Source organism: Chamaea fasciata, unplaced genomic scaffold, assembly GCF_029207755.1.
Source record: "Chamaea fasciata isolate MVZ Bird 193981 ecotype frontalis unplaced genomic scaffold, bChaFas1.0.hap1 SCAF_3, whole genome shotgun sequence".
Taxonomy (NCBI): domain Eukaryota; kingdom Metazoa; phylum Chordata; class Aves; order Passeriformes; family Sylviidae; genus Chamaea; species Chamaea fasciata.
The window spans coordinates 4,483,387-4,510,305 of record NW_027094088.1 but is presented as its reverse complement, the minus strand read 5'-3'; the positions used below and the strand labels follow the sequence as shown (position 1 = coordinate 4,510,305).

Genomic DNA, 26,919 nt, shown 5'->3' with positions numbered 1-26,919 from the left:
CATCTGTTGAAGAAAAGACCTCTGAGATACCCAGGATTCACAGTTTTGGGGACTGTCTTAAAATTCAACTCAATCATCACTTGACACTTTGTCAGGTTCCAGAGTGCTATGACACGCAGATAGGTCAGCTACCCATTTTCCCAAAAGCAAGAGGAACCTTGCTGAAGAAAGCTTATTTAGGGCAAAGGAAATGAGACTAGCAACACCTCAGTCCTCTCCCTCAACTGACATATATTTCAGAAGACCTGAAAATAAACTAAAATTAAGTGAAGTAAGGTTGAAATCAGGAATTATTTTGACAGCTGACATGGTATTCTGACCTACTAGGAAGAGATTAAATTAATAGGTACATTTAATCTCCACCCCCTGCACATTTTCCTGATTTTTAAGGCAAAAAACCCACAAACCCACTATTCCATGCGTTTTAATTTTCTATAGAATTTCTGTAGGAGCTTCTGAAGATTAATACAGATCAAAGTAGATCTGGGAGCTCTGCATGGAAAAAGTTTAAAATAGAAGAGTTTGTAGAAGGTCAAGATTGTAGCATGGAGCTAAATCCTGACTACAGCAGAAGCAATCCACTGTGACCTGGAGGGAAAGGAAAAAGCATTAGCAGTTGATTGATTCAAGTAAGAGAATGACTGTAAGAAACATCCCCAAAACTGCCAAACTACACATACTCTTTCAACTGCTCCCTCATGCTAAGATCTCATAGAGGCTTACATGGGTTTTACCAATGAAGGGAGAATACTTGGAAAAGAAATCCATCAACACATTCAGAACAGACGCTACCTTTTTATTTTAGCCATCTTCACTAACCATTACCTAGTCTAGTAAATCTCATGTGCCGAAAATTGAGTAGAAGAGTCCTTGGGGAAGTTTCATGTTCACTTACTCCTCTCTCAGCATCTCCCTGGCTCTGGGCTTTCATTAGCCCTGAGAAAATCAAAGTTCAACAGGCAAAAGGAAGTATTCCACCCAGAAATGGCATGATATGTTTCAAAATGAAAATTTTATTAGCACAAACAAAGCTGAGACTGCCCATCTTAATTAAAACCTTTTCAAAAGAGAGAGCAGTTCAAAAATGGTCCTTTACACTGTGAGGAAGGTCACTCCTTCACCTCACAGCAGCTAACAAAGCATCCGGCAGCACATTCAGTAAAGGAGGCTGCCAGTTCTGTCTCTGATGCCATGTACACCAGTTATGCCACACATATGTCCACACACACTGAGAACACATTTCCAATTAGATTTTAGATCCTGCTTTGAAAAACACTGGCTGCATACCAGAGGAAACAAAATTAATATGCTTTTTTCCCTCCCAGCATTTCTGTGCAGAAAATCAACTGAGAGTTCAGAGAAGCAACACCTTGTAAATGCAGAGGGAAGAATAAGAACAATAAAGATAGCCTGAAAGGAATCAAGCCTTTGTCATGCATATGTGTAAAATACTTTAATAACGCTTTCATTTTTCAGGTAAATGTTTCAAGTCTAGGCCTTTTCTATACCTGACACTTGCATCTCAATAAAAGGCATTCCTATAACCAAGATGAATTTAATCCTCATCTCCGGAACTCTTCAAATTGAACTGACATTGGCTCTGGAACTGCTCACCCCAAGAGTTTGGCCACTAAGCCTCCTCTGCAAAATCAACCCACTTGGAAAATACTTGTCTTTATAATGTCCTATACTGTGCATTCTTCTCACCTCTCTAATTTAACAATATTGAGGCCACTCATACACGAGAACCAAAAATTGCACTTAGTGGAACAAAAGCATGAAAGAAAAGCGAATGATAAGCACTTACCTTGATTTCAAACTCATAGTGTTCATCCTTTCCCTGCCCACACAGGACATACCGTGGAATACTAATTTTAATTGGGTCCTTTAGGTCATCTGGATTTGCTCCCAGTGAACGACAGACCATCCGCTTCCATGCACATACCAAATAGGGAGAAGAAAGGAAAACCAAAATCACTACATAAGGAAGAAAAGAAAAGAACTTCACTGAAAATGAGAAAGTGTTCTTGGTCAGAGGAGCAGGGAAAAAAGGGAGCAGAAATTACTTTTAAAATGAAGGAATTCTTTGAAAATCAAGTGGATCGTGTCTTATAAGCAAACCCTAGCATATTTTTATGCGTACAGAAATTAAGGTGAAGTGTATTAAAAAATATTCCTTTATTTGAAAAGGCATTTTCAGATTAGATATCAAAAACAAGGGAAAGCAGAAGACTTTTTATTACCTCCCTTTTAAAAAAATCAGTGTATTAATCAAGCTTTAACAGTTAACTCTAATTTTTGTATGTGTCTATCTTTTATAACAAACGTTTACAATACCATGCAAAGCTGCAGGGGTCTAGGCAATTCAAAAAACTCTTAAACTTCAGCAGTTCAAACCTATTTTATAATTAAATACGCAATTCACTGTCAGAACAGTTTCCTACTATTTTTTTTAATTATATCTGAATCCCAGGAAACTAAGCTATGATAAATTTGCACAGTCTGGACAAAACAATCTAAAAATTTATTTCCAGTGAGGGCTCATTCTTCTGACAGCCAGATGGAATAGGTAACTCTGAAATTATGTCAAAAAGAAAACATTTTTGCAACTGAAAAGATTCATGCTTTGCAGTCACTATGTCCCAAAAGTAGCATAAGCATTTAGAGTGAAAAAGCACAGAAACTGCCTTAAAGAAAGTCCTCCACTTGCTCCATTGAACATATTTGGTCTGAAAACCTTAATGAACTGGCACTTAAAAAAAAAAAAAATAACAGCAGCATGACAAATACAAGTCAACAACCAAAAAGATTGAAAAATGACCACTTTAAAGTTATGACTACATTATATATTTGTATTTAGCACTGCTATCCATCACTTGAGCTGTAACTGTATTCTCAACATTCATCTTCTTGTAGCAGCTCCCGGTGACTTCCAGTACACATGAGACTGTGTAGAAGTTGGAGAAGAATTTGAAACTCATTCATAAACACCTCTGCCTGTTACAGAGAGCCTTTTAACATCATGGCTCTCAAGAAAAGGAGGCTGTTATTTCATTCCCAGTCAATTATAAATGACAATGCAATCTCCCTTAACATTAGCGTTAATAAGAGTGAAAAAGAAAATACAAAGAAAGTGAATTTTTGTTCCACTGACTTAATCTAGAGTGTATTTACCACAAATGTTTTCTTTTATTTTAAGAAAACATAAAAAAAAGTTTATGTTTGAATGGAAAAAATATTTTTAGTGACTTTTTTTTCCACAACAAATACTGTCTTCTGTCCATTTTGCTCTTCTGTAACTACTGCCCACGATACTGGCTTTTCAGCTAAAATTCATTTCTGGAGCACTGAAATGTAAGCTGCTCTTTCCTCGGGGGAAAAGAGAAATTCATTCCCCTGAAAACAACATCATGTGTTTTAAAACAGCGATAAAACCATAAAGCACTCTTAAAGCCACCTCTGTCAACAGGTAATTTATTCCAGTCACTTTCAGAGAACTATTACAAACAGCTAATAGAGAGGAAAACAATCTCGAACACAGAGTGTTGTGGAAAATGTGGCCTAATACAATAAATAATGTTTTGATATCAATAAACAATGATCTTTATGTTTACATAGTGAAAATAGCAGAAATATTAGAACAAGATATACTGCTATGAAGTCCTTTTTCATGGAAGTGCAGGGTATTCACTGAGTTAGATTTTTAAAAAAGCACAGAAGCGAAAAAGCGTTCTTGGGAAACACAAGATGCACAAACACTTAACTTTGGAGTATAATCAGAAAAGAAATTGCTTGCAGAGATTGATTCCTTTAACAGCCTTGATCAGTCCTCTCAGATAGCACCACTCAATGCTGACTTTGGGCAAGGCCCAGAAGGAATGCCATAGTGATGTCACTGAGAGAGCCACTCCTGAGCAGGACTGACATGACAATACTACTCTGTCTACTCATTTGCATACACATTCTTTGCTAAAAAAACCCCCCAAATACCTCAAAATAACATGACATAGTTTGCTCAGTTTTGGACTTCCTGAAGGAAGTAGAAATGTAATGATAAAACCCCCCATAATTCTCTATCCAAACAAGTGTTCATCCTTCCAGACATAACTCCCCTACCCAATGCAAGCTATTTCTTTTTAAATCCCCTGTGAGTTACATTATCATGTCCTAACATATGGTAAAAACAAATGGGAAATGTTCTTCTACTAGGAGAGAGACTGAAGTCTAACTCTGTCTAGTAGATTTCACCTCTGCTTGGCAATATGCTTACAGAATTTAGAATTTCAGATTAGATACCACTGCCTTTTCTGCCAAGAGCCATCTTCCTTAAACAAGGCAGATGGCACATTCAAGCAACAGGATTCAAAAGATACTCAGCTCCCCTTACAAGGGAAGAAACAAAAGATAGGAGACAACAGCTCATTTATTATTCAAACATCTGCCAGGGGTAACAGGTAAAATACCCCTTGTCCTAAGCTAGAGGGAAGCCTTGACTAATGGAAATATTCTGCTAATGTCTAGTATCTCCATTTTTTTCTTGGGATGTAGTAATAAAAAGACTGTAAGAGACGCACTCTTACAGCATCAACAACCCCATCAGTAAGCAAGCAGGGAATGATGAAAGTAAGGCCAAGCACATTACATGGGCAGAACTCCAGAGTTAAACTCACTCCATCTGTCAGGCAGTGTCCTCAGTTGTCAACAACCTACTTGGAGCATGACAAACGTGCACACAGATGATAGACCCCAAAACATCTGTCCTGCCACAGTCGCTTGACCAAAGGTCAAAATGCTATTTAAAGCACAACTCCTTTTGCAGTCGTGAAAAATTTTGATATGAAAGTTCAATAAACGTTAAATGTAAAACTCTGAAGAAAAAGAGAATTGTCAATGCTAATATTTCCAAAATTGCATATATATAAAAACTGTAAACATCTATAGTATTAAGAGCATGCAGTGAAAATAAGATTAAAAAATCTGCAGATGTTTTGAAGTATTGAGATCAAGGGTATGAAGTAAATGAGGTGCATGAAAAACAAGGATAATAAAAAAGATTAAGGAAAAGACAATCAAGGAGGAATAGAGAAGACATTAATGAAGATAGATAGTATATGGCAGGAGCTAGAAAACACAGCCAAAATGGAAATCATGAGACAGAGCTGTAATTACAGTTTTCATCCACCTACCATATAACATAGAAACATTTAATTTCCTCACCTTCCCAAGGAATTGTATGAACAGCATATCAGAGATGTACAAAACGCAAGCACTCAATTAATAATTATTGCTTAGATGTGTGTACACAGACTGTGGTATTCCCTTAGAGCTCAAAGGTCCCTTTTCTCTATTGATTAAAAAAAAAAAAAAAAAAAAAAAGGAGGGGGTGGGGAAGGATTTTATCAATATTTATTAGCCTTTTATTTTGAATGTATCTAAACGTATTTGGATTTCAACACCTAGTCAAATGCATAATTTGTCAAATGGCTTCTTTGCTTGAACTGAATGTTAATTTCCAGATTTCCAAAGGGATATGCAAACTGTTTTGAAGAATTGATGGGATGACTGTCAGCTGATTATTTCTTTTTCACAGTTTTTAGAAAAACCAACTCTTGAATCAGGTCCAACCTTGCTCCTTTTAGAAAGCTCAATTTTTGTGGACTTCACTTTCTCTAACAAAACCGCACGATGGATATCGTTCAAACTGTACAACCAAAGGCCGTCCAGTTGTGATCGCTAGCATGAAGTATCTAAAATGTTAGGTGCAGAAAAAAAGACATTATTTTTCTTTAAGAGATCAACATGAGTAGTTGTAAGAACAAGACTCCTTTACATAATCTGCTTAGCACAGTGTATTTTCACTGATGCTCACAGCAGTACATGAATGTCACCTAATCAAGGTTTAATACTTCCCATGTTTTCATACAGTAAGTAAACCAGGTCAGCTAACTCAGTTTGAAATTTACAGGACAATCATACTCCATTTGAAAGAACTAATTCATTTATTTCTGAAGTCCAGTCCAGTGAAATCTGCATCACATTGTCTTTTAAGAGCTGGTGATTTAAATAAACATCATCATCCAAACAATCAAACTGTAACATTAAAATTTCTCATTATGATGCTGCAAATTCTTTGAGTGAATTGTTTGTCATAGGGAAATATTGTGAGTAAACCATCTTCAGCAGAACACAGAAGTTGAATATTCTGTCCAGCAAAGCCAGTTTGAATTTCCTTTACAGTGCTGATAGGAACCTCATGAAACACTGCCAAGGAACTCTGGCAGGTGCCTTGTTCAGCTGACAAAACAACACACAGAATGGAACTGAACAAAGGCATGCAAGCACGCTCTGGGTCCAGTTTTCTGCAACTGCCAACAGCGAGCCAATAGATACCTTTCAACTCCTCCATCCTAACAGAACTTTGAGGCAAAGCACAGATGAAAAATTCCAGTACTTTTTCCAGAGAATAGACCTAAAGTTTCAGAAGGACATCTTAATACTAAATTGTTTAGTGTCATAACACTAAACTGTTTTCTAGCTCTTTGTTTTTCCAAAGACATGTAAATTCTTCAGGAGGCTTTCTCACAAAAGCGTCAGAGATCTCCCTCCCTATGCACATTGTGACAGCCTCTTGCATGGGGGGATTCAGGCTGAAGATTTTCAGTATGAGCTTTAGCACCATCACTAGTGCGGGATATGTCTTGTTTCATGCCTGACTTGAGGAACACATTTACTTGCAAATTCCTTACTGTGGTGGTTTTGCCAGGAAGCGATTTTCCCAAGGAAGTTCTAGCAAAACCCAATCAGTGACCAGGGTTGAATACTGATATCTGGATAAACCAGTAGAAAGTTGAGGAAATACACAAGATAAAATCTGAGAATTGGGGGAAAGCCTCAGGACAGGTAAGGGGGTGGCGGGGCGGGCCCCGAGCCTGGTGGGATTGGCCGGATCGGGCCCGGTGACTCCAGGCAGAGGGAAGGGAGGAGAGTACGCTCCCTCCCGGCTGCTGGACACAGGAAAGGGGGGAACCCCACAAAAAAATCCCACAGCTGTTCCCCTTCCCTCCCCAGAGTACTCCAGCCACTGTTAGCAAGACCCCTTGCTGGGAGGAGCCCAACCCCAGGAGAGATGATGCAAATGAGACCACGAGCGGCTCTGCATTGTGCGTTGGAAGCTGAGAATTACTACACTGGTCTTCAACTATCACTTGCACTGTCTTTAACGGGCTGTTATCTTTATAAGGTTTTGTTTCAGAATGCACATTAGACTGAGAAAAGAGAAGGCACAATATGCTAAAGCCAGTTTGCTCATTAGCACCCATTAAAGGATCCTGCAGGAGACACCTGTTTCGAGTGGGAACAATCAGATCCAGTTCTTGAGCAGTCACCATCTGGAGAAGTAATTATTTTATCATCAAAATTATTGAAATTTTCAACCTTGTGGAGTGAATAAGCCACATCAATAAAGTCAAAACTATGTAAAGAAGTAGTTAAACCATTCTGATATAGAACATTCTTACTCTTTAAAGTATTAGTACTTTTAGAGTGAATTAAAATACTTTTAATATCACAATGACAAGCAAAGCTCTCCTGCTCTGAGTTACTCCTCTCATTCCGAAACACCTTCTCTAATGTACAAGGGGAGGAGAGTCTTCCAGAACTGGAAAATAAATCCAGCATCTCCTTATATACCTTCTGTCTCTTATAGTTTCTTACTCCTGCATTTTCTCCCCACAACTCAGAAGCACAATTCCCATCTTTAGACAGAAATGGAACGCCATAGAGTGGCTGCCACTGTTGACTTTTCTGTTAAAAACCCCAAAAGAAGAAAATAAAAATGTCTTTGTAAAATGTTCTGACCTGAACATTTCTTAAACTGAGGATTGATTTTGATTAGATTTATACAATCGTTCAAAATCAGTACAATCTCTCAAAATTAGAGAGAAAACCCAACAGAAGTGATGGAGATCAGATTAAGGAATAGTTGATCTTTTTAACCCACCTCTGCTTCTTCTGTGTACAGTATCCATTTCACTTGGTTTATATTTGCTTTACCCAAAAAACCCAGGAAACTCAACAGGCAATGCAGAAACTTACAAGCCCTTAATTCTTTTTCCTACACATGCACAAAAAAGTAACTCCATAATAGCAAGGAGAGTGTGAAAAGTGCAACACAGCTGAAAACCCACAGTGTAAAAATTAAAAAACTACAAATTCAAGGCGCCGCAGTCCTCCTACTGCTACAGTTTAAATCCATGAAGATATTTAGGATTTACTCACCAAGACAGTAAATGTGTTTCAAGCGGCAGTTAGACAACTAAATATGGTGGGAGGGGTCTAAGCCTCAGTTTAAAAATACATAAATACAAGTACCAATCCTTCAGAACACACGCAGCTTGCCTGTTCTTCTTGTCAACTTATAGACACCCTTCCAGAAGTTCATTGTGAGTCAAAAATGTTCCATGTATTCTGAATTCAGACAATCATTAAATGCTCATTAAATGTTTTTCTCCTCTAAAAAGAATGAAAGGGATACTGTTCCAAATTACGAATCATGGCAAAACAATGAAGAAAGATCCACCCTAACACCAAACAAGGAAAAGCTAGGTCCAATCTGAAACAAAATCACTTTGATCCAGCTGGTAAGATGCACCACGACCTCTGTTAGCTGTTAATCTTGCTGTGAATTCAAAATTCTAATTATGCAGCTAAACTTTATGAAATTTAATTACAGGGCATGCCATAATTTAAGACAACAATTTCATTCTGACAAATTATGACCTACCTCATACTTCAACTTGCGTTGAAGAGTGCTGTTATTATGCCTCTCATTATCCTAAGCAGAAAAAAGGGTAGAGGAGGTTATTAAAAAGTGCCTTTCTTGCATAAGTTAATTTAAAAGTATTCAGAGGAAGAGACTTTCTCTATGATAGACAAAAATAACAATATTTATTAAACCACTGGCTTAGTAGTCCATCAATCCACTCTTTGGATAAATTAGATCACCAGTTTTTGAACAGACACTTGTTTGCAAGTATGAAATTCCATCCAGAAGAACATTAATTTTCATCAATTAAATTTTTCTGACATAAAATGAAGATTTTATTTTATCTGCAGACTTCTTATCGGCATTTACACACTCTTTCCTGCCAAAAAAACCCCAAAATACAGCAAAAAAATCCCACTGGAAACAAAAATATGATTAAAATTTAAAAACTGGTATCATACCTCATTTACTGTTTACATTTTTTGGTAAATTAAATGCAAGCAAACACAGGAAAACGTGAAAAGTACTGAATGACAAAACTAAATCAGTGGTTAGACATGGTCCATTGAAGGTCAGGATGTCCCACCCATTTCTGCTCACCTTGAAACTTTCTGTAGACCAGGAAGCACTAACATGATTATCCTCAGTTTTATGATGAATATTCTGGAGCCTTCTCTGCACTTCTTGTTCAATAAAGGCATTTATCCTTTAAGATACAGAAAAATGTGTGTGTGTATGGGAAAATAGACTAAAAGGCTCTTTGAAATGCTTTTAACCCTGAGTACTGCACAGCTCTGCATTGGGAGGCTTAATGTTAGACCAGTTTTATCTCTCCTTAAGGAAGGAACACTGACTTTGGAACGAGTGTTTTTAATAAAGGTTTAAGACAATTCAATTCACTTTGTTGCCTTAAGTGTATATGAAGCAAATCCATATAGACAAGTAACTGTCAACTCAAAAACTATTTAAATGCCTTTCAGCCTACAGTTTGCCAACCCTCTATTCCAAAACTGCACAGGAGCAACAGGTGAGGCTATTTGTTACTTACAGTAGAACATCAATTTTATTTCCAGATCAGTCTTCCAGTACAATCACAGTATTTAAATCAAATCCAAATCTAGCAGAATGGTCTTTCAAAGTATTTCTTTTCTAAAGCTACTGTTCGCATTCCATTTCAGGAAACAATTTTACCTACCTATCATCAACCACTGGGGCAGCAGGTGGCTGTGGCTTTGTTGGGCTGGCAGGGGAAGTGCTTTGGGAGAGTCTCTCATCTAACATTCCATGGTTTCCTTTCTGAGCTCCATCACCCTCATAGATTTTTTGCTTCAGCTGCTGAATTTCCTGGTCCAGGCTATAAAGATATGGTAACACGTAATTTGCTTTGGTTTAGAGTTGATTCACATAGTTCTGATGGGAAGTAATGTGTCTACACTGGTATACATGTACATAAGATTGTAGATACTAATATTTATGAAGGTTTAAAAATCATAATTTTTCCTTAAGCATATTTAGATTGGAAAATAGAGACAGCTCAAAACCATATTCCAAGAGTAGTATTAAGTCAAAAAAACAACTTCAATAATTTCCATCACAAGCGGTATCTAAATTTGTATATTAAATATTAACTCCTAAGACTTAGTCGATCTATTAGAAACATTTGAATAAATTCTCATTTTTACAGAACTCTATCAATGACCTCAGGTATTACACTCCACCGTGAAAGTAAATGAAGAAACACAGCAAAAGAAAATGAAAAACTCAAAATACAGCACTAATACAAAAAAAACCCCAAAGAAAACCTAAAACACTCATGTGACAAAACTTATCTATAAGAAAATCTTTAAATTGTGTACTACACATGTACATTTTCCAGTTGTTCCACCTGTATATACGTTTTTGAAAATTCACCTACAAAATAAACAAATAGTATTTCTTCTATATATACAGCTAAGAAATCATCTTTGGAAACCTCCTTGCTCTCTTAAACAAATAAATTTAATTCCAGCTTTATGCACAGAACACAAGATGTAAAATTGGGTACTGTGTTTCTGACTAAAAATGCCTGAGGCATTTGGTATGAAATAAGAAGCGCTTATTGCAATATTCATCACATTACAACCAAGTAATCTGCAGAACTTTCACTTGTAATGTAGCTGAGATTAGATTAGTAACACAGTAATAATCTTCCCCATTTTCATTACGATTTTTGTCTCCAAAAGTAATTGTTTTTCTAGAGGTTACTTAGAAATCAAATAATAAAAGAAAGTAAGTTCTTGCAAAAAGAGGAGAAACTATGCAAAGCTGAGATTCTACCACTTCTGCTACAATTGTATATATCTAAATTGAAGTGCAATTCTATATTCCATCCTGGGGGTTAAATAAGAAAATTAGAGAGATGATGAATGCTGAGGCTGAATTGTTACTTCAGTTTTAGAGTGGATTTTGCAGCACTTCCAGAAGTTATCTATTTCTTTTGATTAGCAGCAAAACAATCTTGTGTCCTGAGGGTAAGTGAATGAAAGATGGCAGATGTGTACAGCAAAGTGTTTGCATCCACGGAAAATCAATTTAACTACAAAAATCAGAATCACATTAAAGAAACAAAGCTCAGCTCTTGGTTTGTAAACATCCTCCTGTGAGAAGATATCAGCTAGGAATTTAGCCTTGTGATGCATCCACCAGTAGGTACACTGAACTGTGCCCCACCACTTGCCTCAAAGATGGCTCTAAAGTTGCTTTAGGTTCATTCTACTGCCCGAAGCCTCTGCCACTAAAGCTAAAATATGTGTAAATATCCCAGTTTAAGTTATCTCAAATTATCATTTTGGGGGTCATCCCTGTTGTCTTGGGGTGATTCATAATGATATTGAATCCCATAATTTTAAAAAGCTCCCTGCCAAAGTTTTTTCACAGCATGGTATTTGTCGCTGGCTGCTTGGTCTTTGAGTAGGCAAAGCCTTTTCTTTCCTTCGTGATGTGCTTTTTGTTGTTTCTGGGTTTTTTTGGGGGGTTGTTTTGTTTGTTTGTTTTTTGTTTGTTTTTCCTTGGATCAGAGAAATTGCAGCCTTGAGCCACCTTGACAACAAACTCTGCAGAATCTGATCTGAACCACAGCACATCATTCCCTAATGTGATCTAGATATTCAATAAGAAATGTATATAATTCATATGCTTACTATGGCATCATATAGTGTGAAATGTAAACTCAGAAACAAGAGCAATAAGTAGCCTGAAATGTTTAACATGCTCTCATGTATCTTTAGAACTTTGTCTTGCCTCAACATTCACAAAAACATTCTGAATTTAATTATTTAGGCTCGTGGGCTATTCACTGAAGGACTTCAAAGTTTTGTTTAGCCTGTGCAAGAAGACTTTGAAGTAAACAAGAAAAAAAAAAAAAAAAACAACAACAAAACAGGGAGAAAAAGAGGAGAAAAAAAAAGATCTTTTCACTTCCTTGCTATCTTCTCCAAACCTCAGTTTTCTGGCTGACAACATGTTTTTTTACTTATCACACAACCCTATTTTAGTGGAACCTCCAGTTGTTTATAGCTCACTTTAGTCAAGTGAGATGCTTAGTACAGAAAATGAGATTTTATGTTCATGACAATTATGGAAAATAATGGCAATATACACAAAATGATGAATCAGTGTTGAAAATGCTTAACTAAAAGCCAAACAATGTAGCTAAAAATGTTGAAAAAGTGACCTCTACACAGTCTTTATAAAGCAACTCTTCTGATAATGGTTTAAAAGGAATGGAATACAGAAGAGCTCTTCAATTTGGCTACAGGCAAGTTTCTTCTTTTAGGTGTTTTTTTCCACATCTGTTTGAAGGGCTTATGAAAAAAAATTCTGATAAATTAGTGAAATATTTTAAAAACAGATGACAAATGCTACCTCAAGAAAAAAAAAAAACTCATTTTTTTCACTGACAGTCACAGGTTTTAAAGCTCCAGTATAAGCAAATCAGGTGGCACATTTTAAAATGGCAATTCTGCACTTCTTCCATGCTGCAAGGATTGAACATATTAATCTTAGTTAATTTTTGCTCAGATCAAAAAAAAAAAAAACAACCCAGAAGATTTCTTCCTCTTCTTCCACACAGAAAGATCCTTCCCTACCTGACTGACTTTGAGCCTCCAATATTTATTATAAATGTTATGCTACAAGATATCTTGAGTGTAACCAAGACATTCCTTGTGTGCCTAAAAGGGATTGTCATCACACTGGGCAGTACTAAAGCCTCTGTATATTTTCCAATATTTTCCAAATTTTATATGGATTTATGGCTAACTTATTTTTTTTTAGCCTTGAAATCAGGGCTATTAAAAAATTAAACATTTACTTCCAATTACTTTTAATACCAGAATGGTTCAGTACATCACCAGTTGAGAGAGACAGTTGGTAGGTTTACTCTAAGTCTCCAAATCTTGAAAAAACTTCTAACTTGTTACTAATAAAGAAAGAAAAATGTTATACAGAAATAATTTAAGAGAAAAATGGTGTTAGATGGCACATTTGCTGTAAGGGCAGAACATAAGAAAGTCAGCTTTCTACACAGGTAAAACAATTCAAGTGCTGTGATGGCTAATGCAAATAATATCCTGCTGAGGATGGGTAAGTATCCAAACATACCAGAACTTAATAAGTGAGCGAGAATCCTTTAAAAAGCAGTTGAGCTTTAATTCTGGATAAAAACCTGAAACTCAAGAAACTTAAGTACTGGGACAATGAACAAGTTGTGCTCTCAACATTCAAGGTATAAAAATATTCCCCTTTAGTGGGCAGGTTCTGATAAATGGAAGATATTGCAGCACTCACCGTTCTCGGTCCTGTTCAAGAGCTTTCTGCTCAGCTTCCAGACTCGCCTGCAGCCCTGCCTGCTCCCCACAGCTGTTGTTCAAGGTGGCCAGCTTCTGCTTCTGCTCTTCAATTTCAAAGTCTATGGTGGAACGACGCCGCAAGGCAGAATGTCTCCTTTCTAACTTAGCAACAGCTTGCTCCAGTGCCTCTCTCTGCTGCTTTTCCCTTGATTCAAGTATTTCTTTTTCCTTTTTCCGAACCTTTCCTTCCTGCCGAGCTACATTGGCCGTGAATTCAAAGGTTTCTTGAAGCTGCTGCAGCTGATTTGTGCTAGCCCTATACTGGGCAAGCTGCTCTTCTTTTTCTTCTATTTCTTTCTCTATTTGATAGAGAGTATTATCTAACCCTAACAAGCCCCTGTCAAGGACTTCAGAAGCTCTTTGTTTTTCCTCCAGCAGAGCTGGCAAATGATTACTCTTCAGGTACTCAAGCTGGCGTACTTTAGACTGGAGCCTGTATTCCACTGGCTTTATCTTGTCAACCTCTTCAGCCTTGAGTATGGCATCCATAAGGTTGTCATCATCTCTCTTGAGATTTAAATGTTCTTCATGTGAAAATTTTAAGTGCTCCAGAGCACTTTTTTCATCTGCTATTTCCTTTTCCAGGTGATCCATTTGTTGAATTAAATCTTTTTCCAAAATAGCCAACTGTTCCAGCTGTTTCCTTTTAAACTCTACAAAATCATGCTGTGCTTTTTCTAACTCTTCATGGTTCTCATCACCTTCAGATCGGGCTTCCTTGACTTTCAAAAGAGATTCTCTGATCTCTTCAAGATCTCTTCTCTCTTCTTCTACTCTTTGCACATCCCCTCTCTTCAGGAGCTCTATCATGACCTGCTTCTCTCGAAGCTGCTCCTCTAGGTGAGCCACCAGCATCACCTGTTCTCTTTCCTGTTCTTCAAGTCTCTTTTTTTCTGATTCCAGCTTAAGATACTGCTCATCTTTTTCCTTTTTTAGTTTTTCTAGTTCACGAAAAATCTGCATTTTCTCTGCTTTTTCATTATGATTCAGTTCTTGTAGTCGCTGCAACTCCTCTTTGACCCGGGCAAAAATTTCTTCCTGCTGCTTTTTCTTTTGAAGCTCTATCTCCTGTTGCTCCCGTAATCTCTCTTCTTCGAATTTTTCTTTTTCAGCCAGCAAATCCTTTAACCTGCTTTCAATGTGAACAGTTCTCCGTTTCAGACTCTCCTCCTGTTTTCGGATTTGCAGCTGAACTATTTCTGTCTCTTTGCGCTGTGACTCCACTTCTTGCTGCATCCTTACAAGTTCTGCTTTGTCAGATTTTTGTTTTTCTTCCATCTCTTCTATTTGTTTCCTACAGTGAAACATTTACATGAAGTTAAAAAGGTTTGGACTATGATTTTTGACTATATATAACCATTTGGTTTTTTTAATAGGGTTGTTTTTTTTTTTTTGCTACAGGTTAAGATCATTGCTTGGAAATGACTCAATGCCTAAGACAAATCAAAAAGAGATTCATATAGTCTGTGTCAGTATAAAAAGCTGTACGAATATGAAGTAGTAGGAAGACGTTATATATAGCACTTACATTATTAAAACATTAGTTCTGTCAAATAAAAATATTAATAGAACATATCCATGCACACAGTGCAGAATAAATATGTGGATTTTTTAATGTACATATATTCTCATGCACAAAAACTTGTATTGAAGGACTCAATTAGCAATTTAAGCCGACAGAAGAATTAAAGCAATGTTTTCACTTTAGGTAACTCCATCTGAATTACTGATAAACAGGATTATAAGATTTAAGACAAATTATTATGTCCTGTGTAATCTGTCATACTTGAGGGTTACCATTATCCCCATAATACAAGTAGAGACAACCTGCAAGTGGACTGGTTATTTTGCCAGAAGTCAGAAGAATTAAGGCAAATCAACTTCTGAATTCAAAGAACTGAATTCAATCTGAATTCAAATTCTACCAACATAACAAAAAAGGATAAATATCAGTGATCCTATGTTGCATTAGTTGCTGAAGAGTATCTCAGTGCTTCAGAGCTTCAGGATTTTTCTGAATTTACTTCACTTAGTCCAACTGCATAAAGAGCTCTATCAAAATGGAGCACACCATCTAAAGCTCAGAGGGCAGAAAGGTTTTCAGGTTGTGAATCTAATCAGTGCTGATATCTGCAACAAGGCACAGCTATCACTTCCACAGACTTAGCAGGTATGATAAGCCAAAACAATCAACTCAGTTTGCCAACTAACAACATTTTTTTTTGTATTTCAAACCAACTTCCACATAATGTTCTGAAAGGCATGATTAATATGCCCATTCCACACCACAGTTTGATAAGAGAAGCAGAAGGTAACACGTGAGTTTCTCCTATCACAATTCAATCCAGAGACAATTAAACCACAAAAAAGAGATATGAATTAAGAATGTGATTTGCCATCTTTTAAAGTTAAACCATGAAAATTAAGAGCAAAGGCAATTCATTGTATCTCTACAATCTATCCAGAGTTTCTTCGCTAAACATCAGTTGGCTCCAACTCAGCTAGTTAGGATTGTCTGCTTGCTGAATAACAGCATGATTCCAAATTTGTGATTTAGAAGAGTCTACAACTTGTATACATAGACACACATACACACGTAAATACCACAGAGAACAATGTTACCTTTTACTTTCTAATTTTTCAAGCTCCTCTCGTTGCTGTCTCTCGAATTCTAGCCTGATTAAAAAAAAGATAAAGAATACAGCTAAAATGTTGTCTTCTGAATATCACAAACACAGGAAGACATGATGCAATTTTCTGTCTGTTTAGATGATAATGATACAAATGAAGTTTTGTAAGACTACTTTCTACAAGAACAGAAAATAGTTCCTTCATTAAGGTTACAAATTAGGCATCATGCTGACACGAGTATAAAAAGAAAAAAAAAATTAACTTCTCGGGGAAAAAGTATTTTAAAAGTAAAGGGAGACATACAGATGATTAGCATAGCCTCTGTGAGTTAACTACATGCAGACATGGCAATCAATACACAGAAATTTCATTTCTCTACCTGAGACAGATGGGTCCTTTTACAGGGAAAAGACTGCCATGGGAGGCAGGGGGAAACAGAGCGATCAATTGAGAAAGGAATTGATAGAAAAAACATATTAGCAGTACAGAATACTTAAAAATCAACAGCACTTTGTTTTACTGGAGGTTAAATTGGTTAGATTCATGGAACATTTCTCATATTACATCTCAGAAGAAGGATTCAAATAATTATTCTTTCTAAACACATTTTTCAAATGTCAGTGGCAGCTGAAGTAATTCTCTTCATCCTATGGTTTATTAACTCAGTCACTTCTGAGAGGGGAAAGGGCTGCAAACTGACAGTAGTGTGTGCTAATAGTTCTGCCATTTCCTTCCAAGAAAAAGAAGAAAATCCCAAACATTCCTAGGGTGTAATCAGTGGGGTTGAAAAACCCCAAAGTACATATTCAAGCACAGAACACAATTCAAACCCATTTAAGATTTTAATGCATTTAGTTTGACAAGGTTCTGAGTAAACACGGGACAGCATTTTATGTAATTTTTTAGTATCAGCTTTTATTTTTCTTATTTTAATTTCATTTGAAAGATTTATCTTTTATTTCAGGAACTTTTTAATAGCAAATATTAAAAAAGGCAGAAAGAACCTATATATGGATTAAGTTACTCAACCAAATATACACATATTCAGTCATTTCAGGTTTGTTACAGCATAAGGATATGCAGGTTAGTGAAACAGTCCATAAATACTGAAAAAACTGTAAGATTGCATCACAAGTTAACTTCAAGTTTTTGATAAGCTGCAGTTTAAGACATCATCACCACAATTACATAGATAGGTTTCTAAAAATAAGGAAATTTTAATATTTCTTTTTGAAGCCATAGAAATGCATACAACAAAAAGAAATTGCCCTTGGAAATATGCAAATAGTACACTAATAATCTAACTTTTATTGTTATCGATTGTAACAAACTGTCATTCCTGCATGTTCAAGAAGTCTCTTTCTAATGGTTGCAACAAGGGAGAATGACTACCTGCACAAATTCCATATTTAATTTTTCCCTATTTCTCACAAATTCATTTCAAAGAATGTCCTCCACAATCCCTAAGTGATTAGCCAAGGTAGATTTTTATACCCAGATCCAGCCATTCAAGCTTTCATGTGACTGTCTCACCAAAAGTCCCATCACATTTGCATTAAACTAAGGTGGGCGCTTTACAGCACAAGGATAGATGATGATAACTTAGTTTTTTAAATTTGGTCACAATTGCTGTAGCAGCAATGCTGCAGAAATCCACTAAGTGGATGTAAAATCCACAGAGCGCTGAAAGGGAACAAGCAGCCCAGGAAGCAAAAACTTAATCCAGAGGTTAACATGTGCTTTGGGTTCTCCTTCCCCCCCCCCTTTTTTTTTTTTATTAAAGCTATACCTCAAAATTTCTCCCTTTGGCTATGATCTGCTATGTGAAATTGAGAGCTTTTAGCTATCACTTCTCATCTAGGGCTTGGCTGGCAAAATGCCATAATTAGTCCAGCCCAGAATAATACAGACCCTGGGGAATGCTACTCTGGTTTGTGGAAATGCAGGTTTCCTTTGGGTGCTGTCAGCTGTAGACCATCCTTGCTTAGACAGTTGGCAAAGAACAATTTGATTGTGTTCTCATGCTTGGTTAAGCCACAGTGAAGGAAAATGTTAGAACAGCTAACAAAACATGCAAAACCCAGAGCAAAACCTTTTGGTGTCTTGACTGTCCCATAAAACACATAATTTGGCGGATATTATTTTAAATAAGCATAAAAATGGTAACTAAGTTTTGATTGAGATCTAATACAAAGAAAATGAACCATCACAGCAATCAGTCTGCTATGAAAACAGATCAGTGGTTTTCACTTTGAGGAACTGCCTCTAAAACCTTCAACGTTGGTGTTGTAACAATAAGTTTTACCTTAGACTGAAATGAAGTTGGAGGTGCCCAAAAAGCTGTTCAGGAAAAAGGGAGTGAGTTGTGCAAAACTGGTTCTTTCTTCAGTGAAAATGGTTCTTTCCCAAAGCAAAATATGGACCATCATTACCACTCCAGTCAACAGCCTCCAAAAGCAACACTGAGGTGTTTTAAAAATGCACGTTTAGTGTATTTTAGACCACTAAATACTTCTATGAAGCCAAGAGTTAGTGCTACCTGGAGATGCCTCAGATGGTTAGAGCTCCACAGAAGGCTCTCCAGTAATGAGGTTATTCACAATGTCTCCATTCTCTAAGGCGCCCTTCTTCTGCAGGGTAAGAATGATGCCAGTCTCCATTATCTGGCTGCCTATTTTCTTAATATATTTAGGAACTCACCACTTTTGAGACCTCTAGAATATTTGCTTCAAACTCATTGTGGGCTCAAAGTTATTTCAGGACAGGAGAGAATCTGGGGAGGCAGGACAGGCCTGACAGGAGTAACCTTGCTTCCTTAAAAAGCTACTACAAAACCATCTCAGCATCACAAAAGAAAAAAACTAAAACCACTGAGGTTATAACAGATCACTGTCAGCTTTACAAGGCACATACACAAGAATCATGTTTTTGTGTTTAGTCTATCCTAATAAAAATCTTCTTTCACATAACCTCGATTCCCTTCATTCATGTGAGCACCACTGTGAATAGAAAAAAGCATATTAGCTTGAAATTAAAAAGAAACACACAGATATTGAAGACTGGAATATACTCTTTCTTCTTTTGTAGATCTACCACAAAGGAACTTAATCTGATCAGTGTTGAATTAAACAGACACCATTTTCCTGGGAAGTGTGTCATATCTAGTGATAAGAGCAGTGTAGATAAGCTGCAGAGAAAGGAAGTTTGTTCTGCAAGCACAGTGCTACAGTGGCTTAATTTGCACAGCACAAAAGTGCAATCTGATTCCACATCTGTTAGCAAAGACTGAGCACTGGCAGAACAACAGAGATGTTACACTGCTGTTCAGCATGCCAATTAATGAGATTAATTTAAAAAAAATAAATAAATAAAAAACCATACTAAAATGTCAGAGGCAGTTCATGCCTCAAACATTGCTACAGAGTTTTGCTCATTATAAGAAAAACTGTATAAAGGAGCAACAACAAAAGAAGCCTCCCTGAAGATACCTCACTAGGACTTTGGACTGCAAATTAAACCACTAAGATTAGATAAAGGGAAAACCCATCCTTTAATCATCTCAGGCCTAGGAAAAAAAAAAAAAAAGAAACCAAACAAAGCTGAAGAAGAGGAATGTATCCACAAGAAAGGCAAATGCAGCAGAGATTCTTCCCTGGCTGAGTTTGGGAAGCCTGCAGTAGCCAGGTTTACACAGATTCCCCCCTGAAACGATGTGAGGGGAGTGGAAGAAGTTTCAGGTGCAACCTCTGGTCAGAGGCAGTGAACACCCATCCTCCTTTTGCACAAAGTGGCCCAGCCGTGGAATCCCCAACCCCACAGGACACATTCACATGGCAGGCAGCTGAAGGGGTGTTTTACAGTTACAGTAACATGTAGCTAAGAAAAGGTTCACAAATGAAATCTTCTGAAAAAATCTACATGCAAAATTCTCTTTTACCCAAAGCTCATTATCTGAAGCAGTGTTCCATGACACTAGATTAAAGACAAAGGCTGGGAAGAAGTAGAACAACGAATTTTGTACATTGAGCCAAAATTTTATGCAAGAAGATAGTTTCCCACATATGGGAAATCAACAGCCAAACAAAAAGGCACACACAAGAAAAGATCATCCATCTGAAAACACTATTAAGGACAGTGCTGGTTTTTACATGGAAAAGATCCAGATACAGTAAGCAAGATCCCTCAGCTGCTTTCACAACTGAAGGTAACACTCCACAGGCTCATCTGCCATTGATTGCTAAAGATGCTGGATCTTACCAGATTTCAACCTACAAAACTTGCAAATTTAGCTACCTCTTTATGTTATTAATACTGAAACTGGCAGAAAACGCTAAATTAATAACAGGCAGAATTCTAATCGGCCATGAAAACTGCTCAGAGAAAACCCCAAAGGGCCAGCTACTGAATCCTGGCCTGCACTGGTGGTTGGCAGTTTAACATCATGTTGAGAGAAACTGACACACCAACCTACAGCAGGAAAGGGTCTTAGCATTGCTCCTGAGAAAACAAACAAATAAACAAACAAACTAGATTTAGTGTAGGATATTCTTTTCCATTCTGCACTTTTCCAGAGTGCGAGATGCTCCACCACACTTCTTGGGTACAATTACCCTGCCTTTGATTAATCAGATATGATTTATTGAATGTTTCATCCAGGCTGAACACAATCTAAGAAGAACAACCACTCTGGCACAGCAGTTGCTTGGCAGTATTCTTAGCTGGAAGTAGAGAGTTTGGAGTATGCTTTATTCAAAACATATTTAACTTGCATTTGTCCCAGCTCCCTGTTACCCTTAAAATAACACCTTCTGATCTCTTATCATCTCTTTGTGACAACCTCACCACACAATCAGAAAAATTACTGGGCTGTTTGAAGAGAAGATGTTTAAAAAAAACAGCATTAGCATCAACATAAATGAATTTAAAATTGTCAGGGTATCCCAGCCTAAGGTGAAAAGCTGCTGTTGCCTAACTGCTGTCCAGAAAGATGTATCAATTATGGAAGGTGCTTTCTCCCATTGATTTGTAGGGCTCGGGTAAATGGCAGTGCAACCTTCAGAGCCTGCCTTTGCAGCAGTATAAAAGAGAGACTCCCAAGTAAAACTTGGGAATAAAGTTGCACTATCCAAGGATATAATTCAATTTACAGTCAATTTTTCAAAAGCACACATATGGTTAAATTGCCTCATCTCATACTCAAAACACAGGCCCTAGCTATGGAAAAAAAAAATCAGAACAAAACACCATCAGTTCTCTGCAAGTCACTTTAGGAACAGTGGAAAAATCACTAAAACCAGCTTCTCTACCATAAGCATTCTATGTCATTGTAACTGCATAATAAAACTTTTTTCCATATTTTAATTTGGCCACTTACTCAGTGGTACTGGCAGAGAACACAAAACATTCATTTCTCAGCCTTTTTATGTTTGTACTGGTATTATATGAACTCAAGAAATCTTAATTTTCAGTTCAAAATGCATTTTTCTCAGCAAAAACAGTTAGCTTGTAACTCTGAAGAAAATACACACATAAAATTTGCCATGTCATTATTTTGCTGAACTGCTTTAGCCATAATGCTTCTCAAACATTTCCAACAGCTAAAATGAAGAATGATTGGAATTATAACAACTTTATTTTAGAATATACTCACCCTGGATTATAAAGCATAACTGCTGACAGATTCTCACAAGATTTAGAAAGATCAGTCATAGACAAGCTGAAGGAAGACAGCAGTCCACTCTAACAACAGATCATAAAATAAAAGTATTAGACAAGCTTACAAACTCTTACTTTGACGAAATATTAACTAAGTACATGAAGCAATGAAAAAAAAAAGGCATCATACAACAATCAAGGGCATGCCTGTACTAGAAATAAAATTGTGAAAAGGTTTAAATTTACCAAACACTGATTTCATCTCACCTTTCTTTTCTCCCTCAGCTTAGCAGCTTCTTTAGGGTGGTTAAAGCGAAACATGTTGGTTCTTCCAAGCAATATAACAGCACCTGATAAGAAAAAAACACACACAGCATTCACTGCCAACATTCTGCAGCTGGAAGCACCATGTCATATTTCAGACAGGCCACATGTAAGCAAAGACAAAAAGAAAATGCATTTTCACAGGTGTATAACCATGCAGAGTCACAGCTCCCTTAACTGATGGATACAGTGTATTCCTTCCTCTTCCTACTCCAACAAAAATGAAACCCACACATGTGCACACACTGGATGAGTATGACTGACTCCAGGTCAAGCATGTTCATGGAGCTCAGTTAAAGAATAAAAACAGGGAGAGGAAGCAGCTGCCCAGATTTGATCTATATTCTCTTTAACAGCGCTACTTTGGAAGCCACCAGCAGATGCAGATTCAACAGGAACATCCACAAATGTGACCAAGAACAAACTTGTCCGTCCACTACTGATCACTGGTCAGGTTTGAATCCAACTGCACCAAAAGCTCCAGATCTCCATTATTTGTGCTCTCATGTTTTTCGTCTCCACGTGGAACACTGAAGTTTATTGTTATTCAAAACAGGATTGTTAGACTTTAATACCCAACAGCTATTTTCTCATGGAAGAACCTTGAATAATTCATTTTGCTCAATGCACATCCATTATTATATTTAATCAGTTAAGGTATAGGTCACAAATAAAGAGATTCTGAGCAATTTGAATCACATTTTAAAGACATTGGTACCAAGATTAATACTTCCCTACTAAGAAGTATATTGTCAGTGATGTCTCACTACTGTCAAAACATGGAAGTCTTCCAAGTTCACCACCTCAGAATCAAGCATTTATCTGGCAGTCAGTACAAAGCATTTTTCAAAAGAAAAAGCACTCCATTACACTCACAGTATGAAAAAAACCCTGTATTTAAACTCATCACTACAAATTCTTACCATCTGATAATGACATGATGTCCTTAGCAAGGGATGCTTCTCTTATAATCAGCTAAATTAGGAATATCAACTCAAATTGGGTGATCCAGTCTTAGCAAAAAAATGGCAGACAGCACTAAAATCACATCTTACTGTCTACACAACACCTGAGCTTCGGATCACATTTGCAGTTTACCTCAGTCAAATCTCAAAAAGAATTACCTTTCATAAATCTGTAGGATATTCCTTCAGTTACTTTCAAGTGAAGACAAAAATAATTAATTGTAAACATTTGTGACCACTTCACTAGGTGGTATTCACTTCATGGAAATAATTTAATTAAATTTTCAGAATTAATAGTTGAAAATACGTGTCTCTAACTTCATAAATTTTGAGGAAGGCAGGAGAGAGAGACTGAACAGGAAGCACATGAGAGTCAGTCCTAAATAATGGGTCATTTGAATAACTCCTAGGTTTCTCTTTTAAATGCAGAAGGGTTGACAGTTTGGCCTAAAACCCTGAAAACTTATTCTAAGGTGAGGATATATTTAAGGTAAATGACAAACTGTAATTGTGAATATTAACTCGGTTACCTTCAGAAATCCTACTTGTGACTAAAAAAATATTTTCTCAGTTACATTTACAAAAACACCAGGTTAGCCAGAACTTGCAAATGATCAAAGAAATCCATAGAAGGAAGTGACAACTGATTACCCTGCCTCTTATTATTTTTAAACTCCATGATGGGCTAAAAATTTACCACATTTTCAAATGAACAGCTATCAATGATGAACGGAAGCATTTAAATACATCAGCAGTTAATCAGTATTACCTAAAAGCAGGTATTTAAGGATGCTGACACTTCATGCTGTGAGACTAAATGCTAACACAGCTGGGAGAAATGGATTGCACACGAGTCCTTAAACTGGTGATTTCATCAGTTTTGCACACCTACTGTCACAGTTGCCACCTTCCTCTCAGACTCAGTTTCAGACATATAAAAGGTCAGCTTAGGCAGCAGTTTTTTACAACCCTAGCAACCCTTTCCCCTTTAAGTTGCAAATTTTTCTCTAAAGAAATTTGTGAGGGGAAAAATGTCGTGTTTCCACTTTCAGCAGTACAAAAATCAAGTTGCAATATGCATCTGAAAGAGGGAAACAGCATCCAAACTCCTACTTTCTTCTGAGGCACATTGAACATTTTCTGCCTATAAAATGTGGCAGGATGAAATAAAGATGATTAATCACAACTCAATTTCCAGAGTTGTTTGCTATTAATGTCAATGTTTCTGTTGTTAAGAATTTATACATGAGATTTACTCAAACCTAAGAGACAAAGGGGGGTTGGGATTTTTTCCCCCCTACCTGTAATAGAAACAAGTATACATGCCTCTCATTTTGCATGAAGAAATAGGCACCCTAAAAAAATGAGTCACGTAATCTCTCTACACCAAATCTCCTTGCTTTCTGCAAGCAGCCTTTACAGAAGAGTTTGTTAAGAGTTCAGAGAAGGATGCAGGACTCCCCTTGTTTAACACTGCATTCTCATTTTGTTAGCCTAAGCTTATTCTGAAAGTTGCTTTTCAGGGAAGTAATGTGAGATTGTTTTTCAGCAGCTCAGCTGTGTCACAGCCTCACTCCTAAACAGGTCTTTTTCAGCTCCTTGCTAAATGGGAAGATATTCTGGATGCTCCTGGAACATAAAACATTGTGAAGCTCTCCTGCAGCACTCACCAGCTCACTTGTCAGACAGTCCTTTCCAGGCCAACACAATATATCTTGTTCCCAGCTGTCCCAGTTGCTTTTTAATTTTCAGATTTTAAAGCTTTTACATTAAAAATGTAATTCTGTAAACCTCCTCCCTAAGGGTTAGCCTCCTCCTTTTTGTCACTTCCTATAGTTGCAGAGAACAGATACTCCAGCTCAATCTCCTGCTGGACAGGAGAATTTGGCAGCAGTATTAAGTAGGACCAGCCTGAAACTTGGGGAGAGGGGCAAGGGTGTGTCTGACATTATTTTAGTCCTCCAGAGATCTATATCCTTTTCCTTAATGTTACAGCAATCTAGCATGGAATTCCCTCTTGTGTAAAAGCGAACAGAATCAAAGGGTAACTATCAAATCATAACCAAGATTATGAAGTTTTTGGGGTTTAGGATTTTTCCTTTTGTTTGTTTCTCTTAGGGAATTTTCTCCCATTTTGCTGCTAAGAAATAAAAACAACCGGGACTTAAGAGACAAAAGTTGCCAAGCTCAGGAGAGGAGAGCACTGGCTGCACTTCTCTTATCTGAGGGTTTCTTTTGGAGGGGCAGAGATACCAAAGAATTTGGCTGGGGAAAAGGAGACTGGGTGCAGCTCCTAGCTCTCTTGCTCTCTTGGCTTTGGAGGAAAACACTCAAGCTGCTGCTTGGGAGGGGGAAATTCGCTGCCATTGCCAGAGCCCAGCCCTGCTTGGTTTCTCCTCCTGTGAGTCCTTGCTCCCGAGAGCAGCCATTGAACTAGGACCTTACTGGAACCCTGTCTCACTTGAAAAGAACCCTTGCCATCTGTTTGTGTGCCTCAGGGGAAAAGACCGGGACCCTGACCCCCTTCTGGGAAGGCGTATCTTTCCAGCTGAGAAGCCCAATTGCCACTGCTCAGATCCGCTGCTTTCTGCCGCTGCTTTGGGCTTTTTCACTGCACTCTAACCACGCACCCCCTGCCTGCTGGGACACCCTGCAGCCCCTGCTACAGCTGCTGAGTTTCGGCTATCCCAGGTGAGCCCTGCCATCCCAGCCACCGCTGCGAGGTTCCTGCTGCAACCCATTCCTGCCATTCAGCCCACCCGCCATCGCAGAGAGAGGATGTGGCACACGGCGCCCCCTGCAGGCGCGGGGGAATCCGCTCACCCACCCTGCCCGGCCGGGAGCCACCAGCGCCCCCCGCCGGCTGTGAGCGGAACTGCACCGCAGGGGAAAGCACCACAGCCCAGAGAGAGAAGGCCGGGACTGGGGTTGTGTTCTGTTTGTTTGTTCGCCTCGTTATCCATTCACATACCAGCAAAAAACTGTTATTCCTTTTCCACTCTCTTTGTCTGAAAGCCCCTTAATTTCAAGTTACAATAATTCAGAGGGAAGGGGATCATATTCTCCATTCCAAGGGAGGTTCCCACCTTCCAAACCAAGACAGACATGGTTGAAATGGATAAAGAATTCTCTTTTCACCACATGGCAATTCTTTGACACCAAAAACACCATAGAGTTTTCCTGGTGGTTTTGGATTAGAGTTGAGAAGACATAAAATTAAAACTAACTAAACAATAATCCCTTTATATACACACAGATTTTTTTTCAGTATTGTCAGCAGGAAGAAGCAAAGGGGCTGCCTGAAAAATGACATTTGGAAAAGTAATACCTTGGTTGAGGTGTGTGGGTTCTGTAATCTGAATACCATTGACAGAACACTGCGCTCCATTCAGTGGGATGAGGTTCACAGTACCATTGAGATTTTCAAAGATGCAATGCTCACTTTCCAGATCAAGGCCATGAAGAACTAAACACAAAGAAATAGGATAACATAATTAGACTCCTCACAACTAGTAAGATTAACATGCTAATAATAATTTATTAAAAAAACATTGCACTACATGTCGGAGAGCATATTTTCTCTTTATTCCAGACAATATTTTCTTCCTTCCTTTATCACGTCCTGTATGCCTTAAATATTTATTGTTTTATTCTAGTGGAAAGAAGTGTGCTAGGCTGGTTTTGCATTATT

At 37.6% G+C, this 26,919-nt stretch overlaps 1 protein-coding gene across 7 annotated transcripts in view; it reads right to left on the bottom strand.

Annotated features, from left to right (window-relative positions):
* Window positions 1–26,919, bottom strand: part of KIF16B (kinesin family member 16B) — a 127,189-nt gene that overhangs the window by 36,824 nt on the left and 63,446 nt on the right. For 2 of the 7 annotated variants that reach the window (XM_066177785.1, XM_066177788.1), the window contains exons 15-24: window positions 26,557–26,694; window positions 22,207–22,289; window positions 21,935–22,023; window positions 16,664–16,696; window positions 16,276–16,329; window positions 13,592–14,947; window positions 9,960–10,118; window positions 9,365–9,470; window positions 8,784–8,833; window positions 1,808–1,946 (exon numbers count right to left, since the gene is read on the bottom strand). In XM_066177785.1, coding sequence (XP_066033882.1) covers window positions 1,808–1,946; window positions 8,784–8,833; window positions 9,365–9,470; window positions 9,960–10,118; window positions 13,592–14,947; window positions 16,276–16,329; window positions 16,664–16,696; window positions 21,935–22,023; window positions 22,207–22,289; window positions 26,557–26,694 — 2,207 coding nt within the window. The other 5 variants (XM_066177786.1, XM_066177789.1, XM_066177782.1 and 2 more) reach the window with 5 other exon arrangements.